The 15,076-nt window shown below is 39.3% G+C and overlaps 1 protein-coding gene across 23 annotated transcripts in view; it reads left to right on the top strand.

The window, feature by feature from the left end:
* DST (dystonin) overlaps positions 1-15,076 on the top strand; it is a 469,784-nt gene that overhangs the window by 388,226 nt on the left and 66,482 nt on the right. For 19 of the 23 annotated variants that reach the window (XM_059178298.1, XM_059178319.1, XM_059178297.1 and 16 more), the window contains 8 exons: positions 2,728-2,889; positions 4,408-4,578; positions 7,076-7,242; positions 9,435-9,594; positions 9,795-10,121; positions 10,601-10,685; positions 11,999-12,240; positions 13,159-13,365. In XM_059178298.1, coding sequence (XP_059034281.1) covers positions 2,728-2,889; positions 4,408-4,578; positions 7,076-7,242; positions 9,435-9,594; positions 9,795-10,121; positions 10,601-10,685; positions 11,999-12,240; positions 13,159-13,365 — 1,521 coding nt within the window. The remainder of the gene's footprint in view (positions 1-2,727; positions 2,890-4,407; positions 4,579-7,075; positions 7,243-9,434; positions 9,595-9,794; positions 10,122-10,600; positions 10,686-11,998; positions 12,241-13,158; positions 13,366-15,076) is intronic. The other 4 variants (XM_059178308.1, XM_059178322.1, XM_059178320.1 and 1 more) reach the window with 1 other exon arrangement.

Here is a 15,076-nt window from a genome sequence, read left to right as displayed (position 1 = left end):
GAGTCCTGTTGATTGTGGACATAGTACCTGTTCCCTGCATTTAGAATGCTACCCCTGGGAGTTTGTGTTAACATTCTTAGGCTTTTCCACAAATTGTGGTTTAAGACACTGCCATTTAAGGGGAGTTATTTTGGATTTGTAAGGTTGAACAGGCCTCGTCACGAAGGTACAAACACATAGTATGTTATTGTTGTGGTCTGCGAAGTAGTCTGCTCAAATTAAGGACATTTTTAAACGTGCTGAAAATCTTCTCTCAGTTGCTCTGAATGTGGAAGTAGAGAAGTTTTGCTGTGTTTTGCAGTCATTAGAAGCTCCTAACTTGTTGTGAGCGGTGAATGGGGTAAGAAAGTAAAGGGTGCAGCCTTGTCCTAAGTAGGGGTTGTTTGTCAAGCCTGTGATTATTTTCTTCCCACTCAGATTGAAGTTCAGCTATTTTGGTATTTTTACTAAGCTCTTCTGGTAAACTTTGCCTCAGAGGTAATTTTATTTTATTTTAAACTTTGTGTCTGTGTGCTTATGGGTTAGATTAGGGGGAAAGTCTCTCTTCCTAGGTATTTGTTGCCACTGAGAGAGAAGGAATTTAGACAGTATCAGGAAAGGTCCTCTTCCCAGCCTACAAAATAACTGCTCCCATCAGCGTTACCCTTTCCTTGGGCACATGTTAAATGGCATATTAGGTTAAAAGCTTTAAAAGTACTTTTTTATGTAAAGGGTTTTGCACTTTATTTGTAGAAAGTAATTAAGCTCTTAGGAATATATAGTTCTCTTTTTTAGCCCATAGCCTTTTTTTTTTTTTTTTTTGGTAGCACTTTAGAAAATTACCAGACTCACCCAGACCTACTCTGATGTGCAGCCCTAAAATTAATTTCTTTAAAACCAAGATCAGAGGTGAAGGCAATTTACTAGAACATTATATTAAATTTTTTTGTCCTGAATGTTATCTGAGAAGGGAGAGTAGAATTTTTCCCTGGCACATTCCTGGAATTATGAAGGAGCAGTTTTCTTACCAGTCCCCCTTCTTTTCTGTAAGTGGTAAAACATATCCATGGCAGTTAGTTCCTAGAAATCTTAAGGAAAAGAAGTAGAATGGTAGTAACAACTTCTGTTTTCATCACCTTGCTGCAACTTTGTATTGACTTCTTAGGTAACTTAATAACCTTTTAAAAAATTATGAAAGCTTATTTTTTTTTTTTCTCAGTGATTTGAGTTCTTATTTCTTTGGTTATGTGTAATTGACTGTTTATATTTTTGTACTATTATATAGAAACAACGAGCCAGTGTGGAAATTGTAAGGATTTTATGTAGAGGAAGAAACTTGGGCTTTTAGCTGAGAGGAGACTTTTAAGGGAAATGATCATTTATTTGTTTGCTATTTCTAAATTTTCTCTTGAGTACCTTGTTGTCCCAGGCCAGAGTTTGAAGAGTTTCTCTTGTAGCCTCTACATCTTTAAAAATTACTTTCCATAAGATGTCTGTAATTTTTTAAGTCCTAATTTATTTTTCTTTTTAATGTTTTCATATAGTCTGTTAATTGTTCATTTACTTGGACTATTGATATATAGTGCCCTGTAGTATAATGACTCAAACCCCAAACCTTGTCTTGTCTGAATATCTAGCGAAACTTTCCTACCTTGGTTACGTTATTTTTTGTTATGGCATCCCTTAGGCCCTATATTTAAAACATTTGTATCTCTATAAAAGAGGTGATATATTATCAGTATAATCCTTTTGCAAGGTTAATGTCATCCACGCCAAGATGTAAATATAATTTTTCTGGACCGATACTCATCAGCAGGTAATTATGGGGTACGTATTACATGCTAGGTACTGTGGTAGCTCCAGGGCGTAGAACCACTTAAGGAAAACAGAAATTTCTGCTTTTGTGGAACTGGCATTTTACTCTAGCACATGAGGGTTTTTTGTTTTGTTTTGTTTTGTTTTGCCAGTTATAGGCATTTGGGGACCATAAATTGGATGGGACTGAGAGTTGGGGGGAGAGTTCTGGCAAATGACTGGCGTTGCATGCTGTGACCAGAGAGTAACCAGACTTGCTGGGCCAGAGACATGTGTGAGCACATCCGTGGGGTGAGGGCTCCGTGCTCTTGCAAGGTCGTCGGCACCTTGACAGGTGTGGAGGGGGCTGGGTGGGGAGGGACCCATTCTATTACTGTGCCTGCCAACATCCCTTCTCTTTTCCTAGCTCTGTATTTTGGCCCCGCTGGCAAGCTATAGATTGGCCTCTTGGCTCCTCTCGGCACCTTGCTCTTTACCTTCACTTCCAATTTGAGTCTCAAACTTCAGCAGTTGCCAGCTAGCAGCGGGTATCCCAGGAGGATAAAGCCCAGTAAGGCTCTTTTGGGGCCCATCATTTCCCTTCTTTGCATTTTCCATACTTTTTTCTACAAGACCTAAACTAAAATGATAGAAACTATCTAGTGTTATGCTAATGAAGCAATAGAGAGAGGACAGATAAACTCTTTTCTTGGTTTTAGAGGTAATCTGATTAAAGGTACTTAGAAAATCATTCTTTAAAATTTGAGTGGTTTTGATAATATTATGAATTTGTACTTAGTTTAGTTTCTTACCGTTACTTATAAGGTTGCTGTGACGTAGGAGGAGTGACAAAAACATTTTTTACCATTAATACTGGAAAGCTGATAGTTGAGCAAATGATATATTTGGTGGTTGTTAGATAATTTGTATAAATGATTGCTCTTCTGACTGCAGGTATTCCAAAAAGAAGAGATTGAACCTTTGCAGGTTAAACAGCAAGACGTAAACTGGTTAGGTCAAGGCCTTATTCAGAGTGCAGCTAAAAGCACCAGCACACAGGCTTTGGAGCATGACCTGGATGACGTCAATGCCCGCTGGAAGACTCTCAATAAGAAGGTGATTTCCTCATCTTTTTCATTGTGGTTTCTGTTGACTATTATTCTCTAGCATTTGTTGTGACGACTAATCATATTTTTAGTAGCTAAGCTTCCCTACACATGCCCGCCTTTTTATATTGCTGTAAACTGGATGGCCCAAACTCAGATGCTCTCAGGTGGTCCGTGGGCAGCATAAATGAAAGAAGCCAGTTGGGTGAAATTGGGTCTCCTCTGGCCATTCTCGACTTCGACAGAGATCCTGTCGTGCCCGTGTGATGGCAGGGGGCCCATGATCCATGAGCTCGTGTTGAGGGAACACACACATTTCAAAGGTACAGTCGGTTCTTAGCCTCCTGGAAATCATTGCGTGTACCGACCCTAGGTTTATTGTTGTCATGTGGTCTACTTTCTTTCAAAGAAACCTGGAAATCTCTCTTTTTTTCATGAAACCTAATTTTCAGATGTTGGCAACTAACTTCCCACTGTATAATAGGTCACACTGTGCAGGTAAAAGCAGCTCTGTCTCTCTGTCAGCCTTGGACTAAAGGGTTTGCCACCCTTGCTGTAGACTTTTTTAACTCTAAATATTATTTTACTTACGAGATGTAGATCCCACCTCTTTCGAAATATCTATGAGGGAAAACCCTGGAAAATAATGCACTGATACCTTAAGGAGATAATGCTGACACACAATGGCAGCCCTTCACATGATGTAAATGACCAGAACATTGCTGTGGGATGGCTGTGCTTGTCTGGTGCTGGTGGTTTTTGTTCTTGCTGTTTTCTCTGCTCTGAAATCTTAAGCAATTTTGCCTGATCTCAGAAGCACATTTATCATCCTTTAAAGCCTGACTCGTATTGTAGTGCCCTTCAAACACAATTGGAAAGTAGTGTCAGGTGTAAATGTATTCCATGGTACTTGAAATATCTTGCCAACTACTTTTTCAGTCCTGAAGGAAAAGATCTGTGAGAAGGGCAATAGGATATCTCTCTGTAGGACACAGAGACTCCATTTACTAGGATACAAAGGCCCTGGTTTGTCAAAAAAAGGACTCTAGGACTTGGAGTTGGCAGAATTTAATCAGATACTTTACAGGTATTTTGCCTAGCAAAATGGAAATCTGTTTCTCTCTACTATCATTTTTTTTTTTAGATTTGTCTAAAGCTAAAAGTAGGAAATAAAAAAAAAAATGAATCAGAAGTATACTGATAAAAATGAATTAGGCATTGTTTCAGTAACCTTATAGTACTCGAATTATTCATGGCTAATCATAACTATGTTTGGTATCTCCAAAATCTCAAAGATTTCATCTTTTACATTATTGTTTGGAATGGAAACCTTTTCTTCTTGGCTTGGCTTGCTAGACTTTGACTCCTTTCCACCACAGTCCTGCCCACTGTCAAGGCTTTGGGCAGATTTTAAGTGACAAGAAAAAGAAAATCTGTGACCAGATGGGAAGATGAGCATGAAAAGTGGTGGCTGGTGGGCCAATTTCATTTTTCATGGAAGCAAGTTGATTCAACGGCAACTTTGCAGGTGGCTCAGCGAGCAGCCCAGCTGCAGGAGGCCCTGCTGCACTGTGGGCGGTTCCAGGACGCCCTGGAGTCCCTGCTCAGCTGGATGCTGGACACCGAGGAGCTGGTGGCCAATCAGAAGCCCCCGTCAGCCGAGTTCAAGGTGGTGAAGGCCCAGATACAAGAGCAGAAGGTAAGTCAGGGATACTGTTGTATCATGCGTCATGTCATATCGTAAGGAGAGTAAAAAATTTCTTAGTGACTCTCTTTGTATTGATGGAATGTTCTAGTTGACTGGTTATTGGTGCTCTAAACGTTAGTTTTCAGTCATTCAGCAGGGATTAACTGAACATCTGGCATGGGTCTGACATGGTTTCAGGCGCTGGAGAGGAAAGCTCCTCATTGAGTTGAAGGTTTAGTGGGCGGGGAGGAAGAGGGAGAGACAGTAAAAGTAAGTAAATTGTAATAAGTTAGCAAGTGATAAAGCAGGGATGGGAGATAAGAATTAGGAAATGCCAGAGCAAGGAAGGAAGGCAGGAAGTGCTGGGGTGGAGTTGGGGTTGTGTGTGTGCGGTTTCCAGTAGGATAGTTAAGGTAAACCTCACTCACTGAGAAGGTGACTTTGGCAGAAATACCATTCCCTTTATATATTAGATCGATCTATTTGAAATGGCTTTTTTTTTTTTTTTAAGTATAGGTGACACACAAAGTTCCATTAGTTTCAGATGCACAATATAGTGTGATTCAACAAGTCTACATGTTATGCTACGTTCCCCACAAGTGTAGCTCCCATCGGTCACCCTATGGCACTGTTACAATACTATCAACTGTATTCCCTATGCTGTGCCTTTCATCCCCATGACTTGTTCACTCCATAACTGGAAGCCGGTATGTCTCACTCCTTATTTATAGATTAAATACAGGCAGTTTTTTGTGACTCAGCCTATGTGCTAAGGAAGCAAGTATTTGATTCGTATATGCTAAGGAGTATGTGGTTGTGTCTTTTGACACTACCAGTACAAGACCAAGTTGGAAAGAAAGACATACTTGTTAAAGGGATGATAACATGCAAAAAAATGTTGTGCCCCCGAGGGTGGTGGTCAGTTAGGAAGCATTTAGTGCATTTTCAGACAATTTGTTAGCCATGACTTGCAATTGCATATGGGAGGGGCCTAGCACACAGCACATTGGTAGGATTTTTTTCCTGTGTGGAACTTTAAAAAGATGAGAATGGATAAAGAGGTTTAATTTAGTTTTGACATTCAATACTATCTCTAAAAATTCTTTGAAGACTCTAGTGTACTGGGAATTAACCTATTAGAAATAGATTTAGAGATGAGCATTACAGAAACAGAACAGGAAACATTGCATTTACATGATTTTTAAACAATATATATGTAATATATAAGATGTAATAATGTTAATATTTAATATTATTAAATACTTATTAATATTTAATAAGTATAATAGGATGTTGTATACAATAATATAATTGCTCCCATTCAGTATTTAATTAAACCTTTCTTACACTCCCAAAGTCAATGAACTATGTTTAGACAACAAAATATATTGATTTTGTTGATTTTGCTTTCTTCATTGCTAGAGGCTTTGCTATTAAAGTTTATCAGAAGTAATCCATTTAATTACTCTCTTTACTGCCTAACCACCTGTTGTACCTTGATTTTATAATGACTGTACACTGTATCAAGAGAGTTTGCATGTCTCTCCCTTCTTTTTTTAAACGTGCTCTTCTTACTGCCTGATTTGATGGTCCCAAAGTGAAAGTGAGAGGATACTCTTTTAGCTTCTTACCTAGAGGTAACTGTGCATTTATTTAATCCTTAACTATCAGTCAGGATCAGATTAAGGAAGCAGTGAAGAAGTATTTAGATTTTCTTATACCTGTGCCTTCCTCACTTTTATTAACACAGTCCCAGTGCTTAGCACTTGCTCATGAAATAATCGTTCTGATTAGATTAGAGCAAGGTAATCCTGAGTTCTGGCTACTTCTGTCAAACATTCCATCCCAGGCTTTTTGAAATGTTTGCTTAGAATTAAATTGGATTTTATTCTGCTGCTAAATCCTGAAATGCTAGTCTTATTTAGCTAGCTTTGGGGATTTCTGACTTATTCCATCCTCTGTTCCTTTTGGAAGTGATATTTAGGGGCCCTTTTTTAGTTTCTAGCCTCATGAAGGGATTTTAGGGGCTAGTTCCACCTAGTAAAGAGAGGCAGGAGCCTCCAGTTTTAGCCTCACTAGCTTGTTTCCCTGTCTAGAATGGTTTGTTTAACATGGGGGAAAGGTGTTGAAGACAGTGATGATTTATTATTATCTTGTCTCAGTAAAACAGGTGATTGTTGAAGGTGTATGGTATTCCCATTTCGTTACAATAATGGGGATTTTGTGCTTTCAGTGCTGTAGCGTTACCCTTCAGCACCTTCTACCCCATTCTTTTATATTAAAAAATTAATAATGGATGGGCTTAATGGCCTTATCAATATTAGTTATATCTGCTATGAAGAGCCCCAGTCACAGTGTCTGACACAATAGCAATGAATCACCAAACAAAATGAGTTATTTTTAAAATCCTATCTCTTTTTTTATGTGACTCCATACAAATTACAGTTACAATTATTCCTTTACCCCACCCCACCCCTTTTGCTCTTGGTATTTAATGTTCCGTCTGAAGCTTCTCCAAAGATTGCTGGATGACCGCAAATCTACAGTGGAGGTAATCAAACGAGAAGGAGAAAAAATTGCTGCAACAGCAGAGCCTGCAGATAAAGTGAAGATTTTGAAACAGCTGAGTCTCTTGGATAGTAGATGGGAGGCATTGCTTAATAAAGCTGAAACGAGGTAACTTAAATACTTCCAGTCTTTTGGAAGAGTAGCAAAGGCTTTTGTGCTGATAGTTTGTGTGTTGATAATGCTTTTCTTCAGTCATTTTCTTGTGTTTACTTGTACATGAACAGGGAGCAAGGGCTGTGGGGCCTCTCTCTTCGTTCCTCTAATGGTAAGGCCTTAGAGTCACCAAATAATTTCAACTCTTTATTTTAAGAGAAATAATTCCCTTAGGAGTAAGTTATTTATATTTATGGCCTAGTGACTGCCTGTCTGCTGGGCGTCAGGCACAGAGCAAGGCCTTGGGTTGTAGAGGTGAGCTCTCCTCGAGGAACAGTCTAGTAGAGTTTCATAGTCAATGGAAAGTAATAACAAGTGTAATGTTTCAGAGCAGAAATATAGGGTGTTGTGGGAACATATAATAGGAAGAATGAAGCCTGGGGGCAGGGAAATGACAGTTATGTTTTTAAAGGAGTAGGGTTAGCTGAGACACGAAGTAGATGGTAGGATGCAGTGACGTTTAAGAAGGCTAAGAGGTCTGGAGCATGGTGTGCTGGGCACACAGTCAACCTATTTTTTAGTTGTATTTTTTTCATTGTCCATGTTGGCATCACATTGACCAGTGCTGAGTAGTAGCCACACTGAAGTGTAACCATAGCCACAGGGAGACTGTTTGAAAATAGATGAACCCCTGAACAGAATGATAATTTCCATAAATTGCTCCGTTCTTTGGAACTACAATGGCGAAGAGAAGGATTTGTCTCATCTTGAATATTGAGATAGAATTAATTATAGTTGTAGGACCATAGAATAAGATGCTCCTAAGGAGGCTAAAAGCTTCATGATATGTTTCATAATATGTTTCAGGAGATCATTCCTTCTGTGTAATGCCCAGGACATTGTGTCCTGGGTGCCATGGGGATACTCTTGGTACTTTTTAAAAAATAAATTAGTGAATGTCTAGGTCCCTGCTTTGCTACCACATAGCTTTCTTGTCCTAAACCTTCCTCACAATGGTATTAAGTGGAAGGGTACTGGTCGTATTATGATTCCTACACAGTTTAATAAAGTCACTCATGGTTTAAGTCACAGTAAACTGAACTTAGTCGCAAAATAATTTATTTTCACTGATTCTAGATGATTAGATATTTGAATTTAGTGGTAAGTCAGAAGTCAAAAATAGTTTTGTCATTTTATTCATTTTTTAAAGATCAAATATATTTCATTTGAAAGTTTTAAGACATATAGGAATGTGTAGTTTGTGATAAAATGATACAGAAAGTGTGTTCAGTCGCATGTGCCAATTTTCTAGAAATCCTTTGGTCTCTGTAGGAAGCAAATTTCTTAAATCACATGATTCCCTTAGAATTAAACAGGATAAAAAGTTATCACAACAACCCTTTGTCCCAGGATTTGATACTGAATCAGGTTCTCAGTATAGAGACCAGCACAGTCTCTGGCCCTGAGTGAAAACTGAGGACAGGGGAAGTGAGTTTTCACTTCGTGGTACTTTTTACACTGAGGAAACGATATGTTTTCTAGCAGCATTTCAAATTATATAAAAGTGTAATTCAAATAAGTCAAAGTCTGAAGAATATTTATCTCTTTCATGGTATTTTAATCCATAAATATTAACTGTTGCTTTTGGGAAATATACCTGACGCTGTACTTGGGGTGGGGGCTGGAAAATACACCCAACACACTACTCTTGTAGGAATCCCTATTCATTCCATGCGGGGGTAGCTATAGGTGGTCTTCAACATGTGAATCCAATTTTGACCAGTTGATTAAGGCAATCGCAGTAACTAGTGCTCTGATCGAAGTTAATTAATATGTAAAACACTTAGAACAGGGTTTGGTGTAGACCATGAGTTCAGTAAATTTTTTTTTACTGTCATTATTATTGCTGCTGTTAGTAAAACATTTGCTCTTCTTATTATCCAGCTGTTATTATTATAAGTATTGTAACCAAATTTCTTCAGAGTTTCTTAAGATTTAGGTACTTGGGATTGATCTGTGGTTCACTTTTAATTTTATTAAGTAGGAGAACTATTTTAGCATGTCCTTTAAATGTGAGAGATCTTAACTTTAACCTTAGATGTTTTCCACAAAAAATGTTTTGAATGCAAGAGCATGAGTAAAGGCTTTTGTTGAATGTTTCACACATTCTTCATCCCTAAATGACCTTTATCTTGGCACTTGTTTAGGAATCGTCAGTTGGAAGGTATCTCGGTGGTAGCACAGCAATTTCATGAAACCCTAGAACCATTGAATGAGTGGCTTACAACCATAGAAAAGAGGCTGGCGAATTGTGAGCCCATAGGAACCCAAGCGTCAAAACTTGAGGAACAAATTGCACAGCACAAAGTAAGATACCCATTGCACATGAGTAAGATTCCGTTTTCCATCTCCTTTGTGGTTTTATGTCATAAATTTGAGTTATATACTGTTGCGTTATGCATGATTGCAGCAGCCCATTTCAGTTGTCATTCTTTCGTTCTATTTATGTTTTCATTTTTATTTGCCCATCCTTTTTGTTTCTCTTTTTTTTTTAAACTTTATTTTAGGCCTTAGAAGATGACATCATCCATCACAATAAACATTTACACCAGGCTGTTAGCATTGGCCAGTCCTTAAAGGTTTTGAGCTCCAGGGAGGATAAAGATATGGTGCAAAATAAATTAGACTCCTCTCAAGTGTTGTACATTGAGATTCAAGAGAAAAGTCACAGCAGGTCTGAGCTCCTCCAGCAGGCCTTATGTAATGCTAAGATTTTTGGGGAAGATGAAGTTGAGCTGATGACTTGGCTGAACGAAGTGCATGATAAACTCAGCAAGCTCTCAGTCCAGGACTACAGCACTGAGGGGCTATGGAAGCAGCAGTCTGAACTTCGGGTATTTTTATTTATGTTCTTTTTTTCATTTCAGTTGTCATTGTTTTCTGTCTTCCTTATTTCTGTGTTATTTTATGTTCTTATGATTTAGGTGAATTTCTATACCCCAAAAAGACTTTGTGTGTGCAGATTACTTCTGATGAAGTCACTTTCAGAAAAGATTGAATTTATCCACTAGCCAGATTTTTCACTTTTCTTTTGTTGTTTTAGGGTTGTATACCAAGACCCGTAATTAACTAGTAGTCCAGTATTTTCATAGAAGCTGTTTTATGAAACAGAGAGTGTGAGAATTAGGGTAGCTGAACATGAGACGTGGGCCAGGATGGTTTAGAGAGGAGGGGGCGACGGGGGAACAGGAATGACTAGTTGAAAATGGGAGGTGTATAGTTAAATCTCTATGAAACACAGAATTCTCTAAGATTAACCAAAGCTAATTGTTATTTAAATCCCCCCCCATAAAAATGATACCTGTGTTTTTAGGTTCTGCAAGAGGACATCCTACTCAGAAAACAAAATGTAGATCAGGCATTACTAAATGGCTTAGAACTACTAAAACAAACAACAGGTGAGAATCTTTCAAATCAACTCATCACGCAGTTAGCATTTTTGCATTGCTTTCTAAATATTTTAGGGAGAGGGGGAAAAACAGTATTTTGTAATTTTGGGGCCACTCCAAGACTTCATTCTGCAGAATTCTTTTTAAAGCTGAAACCCAAGGGGGTTTTGGAATATGATCTCACTTTTTTTCTCATGATCTCATTTGCGTTCTTAATGGAAGTTGTGTGTATTACTCACACAAAGCACTGTGGCATAGAGGATGGTCTGGGAAGCAGAGTTATGTGGGTTTTCCACTTGCAGGAGGTGGTTTGTACTACATGAGTGCATAGGTGGTAGACACATTTTTCCAGTGTTAAGCTAGTTTGCATTCTGTGATATACACACACACACACACACACACACTGTGGCTACCCCCAGGCTTTGTTTCTCATCCTTAAACCCACCAAAAAAACAAAACAGATACAGACTGACCTGTGTTGGTTATTCCTTTGGCCAAAGGAAAGTTCCGCTCTACCCATGTCGCTGAGCATCAGTACTGTGGTATGGGTAAGTATCACTCACTATGAGTTGGAGGATTTCATATAGTATCTCAAATCTATCTAGATTACTCTAGTATCTAGTATCTAGACCAGTATTCTAGGATCTAGGATCTTGGACTAGGAGTCTGAAATCCAGGACACAATTTCTCTATCTGAACGTGAAGTAGAGTCGAGTGAGGACCTACTGAAATAGTGCAGATGAGTTTATTATTTTTAACATGTATAAACATGCACACACCATGCATATGTCCCACATACACACACATGTGCAGGCACCGTTCTAAACACTATACACATAATCCAGGCACCATTCTAAACACTTTGCAAATAAGCTCATTGAATTTTTATCATGACCTTATGAGGTGGATTCTGTTCTTACCCCTATGTAATGATGTGTAACCAGGGGAACAGAGAGGTTCTTACACATGGTAACAAGCCACAGAGCCAGTGTTTGAACCCAAGCAGTGTTTAGCCCCTCTGCTTGAAAACCAAAAATCCCATGTAGTTAGATGCAAAGATGATGCCTTCATGTAACTGAGGCTCTGTAGCCCTTTCCAACTTTATAATTGTGTTTTCAGAGCTGTTGAGATTAGCCAAAAGTCCTGGGGAAAAGGTTAAAACCTGGAAAAAGGTTTCTCTTGGGTCAGATCATCTTTGGGAAAATGTCCCGCCTTTTTTTTTCCCCCTCCCTAGAAAAATCTCATCAGTGTACAATAATATCTGAGGAAACCCTCTCTCTACCTTTTCTTTCTGGAGATCTAACATGCCTTTGAAATTTTAGGTGATGAAGTTTTAATAATTCAAGATAAATTGGAAGCCATTAAAGTGAGGTACAAAGACATTACGAAATTGAGCACGGATGTAGCCAAGACTCTGGAACAGGCCCTGCAGCTCGCAAGGCGGCTGCACTCCACACGTGAGGAGCTCTGCGCCTGGCTGGACAGGGTGGAGGTGGAATTACTTTCCTATGAGACGCAGGTCTTGACGGGAGACACAGCAAGCCAAGCACAAGCAAGGCAGAAAGTACGCTCTCATCTATGCGTTTTGATCTGTGGGTTCTCTTTTGGGGAGATAGTCTCGGGTCATTCCTAACAGACTGGAGGATGCCTCCATGGGTGAGGACCCAAGAGAAACTGGCAGCAAATCAATGGTTTAGAACTTTCAGGAACCCAGAGAGGATCACAGTGCATCGTAATGTGTTTCAAGTCTTATGGTTGAGAGTATAGTTTATTACACAAGAGACAGAATGATGAAAACAGAGAGGAAGAAAAAAAAAGAAGGAAAATGATTGTTTTAGACATACACGTAATTGCTTAGAGTAACCATATTTTTCTAAGATAGATGCACAACCTGAGGTAGCTTTTCTCCTTGTACTGCAGAGGTGGTGTTCTGTCATGGTAATGGTTCTTCTCTTCAGAGAGAACCTCTGTTTTTATCAACCCTGGAATTGATAAAGAGAGTGTGATCACGTGGGTTGAAAGGGAGTTGGGGAGGTCGGGCTCACAGAGCCTGTCATGATTCAGCTGGGATGATGAAAGCCAGTATGTTCTCATCTCGAGGGTCACTTCAGTTCTGGCTTGGACTTTCCTCTTTATTTTACTTTTCTGGTACCTGATTACTGAGAAGTTACCAGAAGGCAAAGAATAATACATGCCATCTTACTTGGTTTTGTTTCCCAAATTTTAAGCATTTATATTAAAGTTCAAAGATAAAATCTTTGCCATGTTGACCAGTGAATTGTTCTTTGGAACTCCTCAGGAAACACTTTACTTTTTACAGAATAGCTTTAAATAACAAAGGTTTCTAGAACTTAACTGGGCAATCAGGGCCTGGCACTATTGGCTTGCAAAGGACTTTAGGGCCAATGACAGGGAAAGGAAAAGTCTGTTTACTCTTGAGCAGTACCCCCAGATTTGTATGTTTTCTTAATTCTGTCTTCAGGAACTGAAAAAGGAAGCAAAGAACAGCAAAGCCTTGTTGGACTCCCTTAATGAAGTGAGCAGTGCTTTACTGGAGCTGGTACCATGGAGGGCAAGGGAAGGACTTGAAAAAATGGTGGCCGAGGACAATGAGCGCTACCGATTAGTGAGCGACACCATCACTCAAAAGGTGGAGGAGATCGATGCCGCCATTCTGAGATCCCAGCAGGTAGGGATGCATGGTTTGTTGTCCCGGCAATAAATTCTCCCTAGTTGTTCTCCGAGCCTTTACCTGAACAAAGATTACTGTTCACAGTGTTCCCACTCATTTGTTATGCTTCAAAAATGAAAGGAGGGGTTTGAAAAGAATTTGGGTGCCTTGGACATGGGAGTGCCAGGCAGGGCACTGCTAATCTGTACATTGTTAACAGCCATCTGCCTCACTGTGTCCCAGACTTAGCCTTTACCAAATCACTCGCTGGGAAGACCAGCCCCGCTTTCCAAACAGTGCTTTTTGCCTCCATGTATGTGAATTACTAATGCTAATTTTATGCCTTGGCTAAGTCTGATCTGTCTGTGAGTAAATATTTTGAGTTTTCATCTAAGTCAGTATTAGCTGCTCATTTCCATGCAGCTATGGTGGAGAAAGGCTATATTCTTTCTGCAAAGGAAGCAGTGGTGTGTTGATGATGTGTGTTTTCTGGAGATGACTGGAGGTGGAAAACAACAGTTTCTGACCTGTGTGTGACTCATGCAGAGTCTGTAGTTCTGGAGAGTTTTATGGGCACCCGGCTCTCACCCCAGCTCCCTCAGAAACCTGTGGGAAATGAGTGGGGTCCTGGAGACAGAAGTTTAGAAGACATGTTTTGATGAACTTCTATGGAGTATCCAGACTGTTTACATTAAGTCATCAGAATCTCACTGCAGACTTGCTGTGGCAGGGTTAGTGCACTCTTACAGTGTACTGTAGAGCAGAGCTATGGAAGGTCCGTAACTAAGCTTCTCCTAATGCGTGCCAGAAGCAAGAAACACAAATCATGCAGATTGTGTGGGAGCATCCGGAATTAATTTCTGAAGGTTGCTATAAAGGTGTAACTTATATATTGTTATATATCCTCATTTATGTGGCACAGTGCTTCCCTCCTCCTGTCTGTGCCATGCTCTGGAGTCACAAAAGCTGATGAAAAACCATGACAGCAAAAGGTCTGCCTAAAAAAGTTTTTGTGAGGGAAAGCATTCATGCCTGAGGAATGTATCTGCATGACTTCTGTTTTCCAAGTTTGGCACAGTTTCTGTGCCTCCTTATGACAAGAAAATAAATGCATTTATTTGTGAAGTTATTCAGCTGTAGGAAAATACTGAATTGTTTTTCACCAAAACTGGTATCAGTATTTCAGAATTGGCACTGAAGATTTCTTAAATAGCAAGACAAATATTCTGTACACCTGGAGTATGATTTTTCTTGAGAAGTTGACTATGGCTGGTCAGTTCATTGAAGTAAGACTGTAATGAGGGCAAGATGGCAGGTGGAGCTTTATAGGTTAGTAATCTTGGTGATGTGCTCATGTCATCAACTGTAGTTCAATTCTTTTCAAGGTTAGCAGGTATTTTCTGAAGTAACCAAGTCAGTATATGTCCCAAACATACATCATTTGGGAAAATAAGTTACTGTTTGTTTGTTCTTTTCTTTTTCTGATAAAATCATTTGCTATAGAAAATTTTAAAATTTTCTGAAAGAATACAGAAAACTCTTGGAAGGAAGAATGTGTGTAAATAATATGATCACTAGCTTTCTAGTCTTCCTTCTGAGAGAGAGTGACAATGTGTGTAGTAGTAAGGTAGGTCACACAGCTAAAGTTAATGCTGTTTTCTCATTGTTCGCACGTATTTATTCTGTATTCACATGTGCATTCCTTTGAAATGCCTGCATGTCTGTCCAG

Source organism: Mustela lutreola, chromosome 6 (assembly GCF_030435805.1).
Source record: "Mustela lutreola isolate mMusLut2 chromosome 6, mMusLut2.pri, whole genome shotgun sequence".
NCBI classification, from domain to species: domain Eukaryota; kingdom Metazoa; phylum Chordata; class Mammalia; order Carnivora; family Mustelidae; genus Mustela; species Mustela lutreola.
Note: the sequence above shows the minus strand (reverse complement) of the source record. Positions and strands in the feature narration are given on the sequence as shown.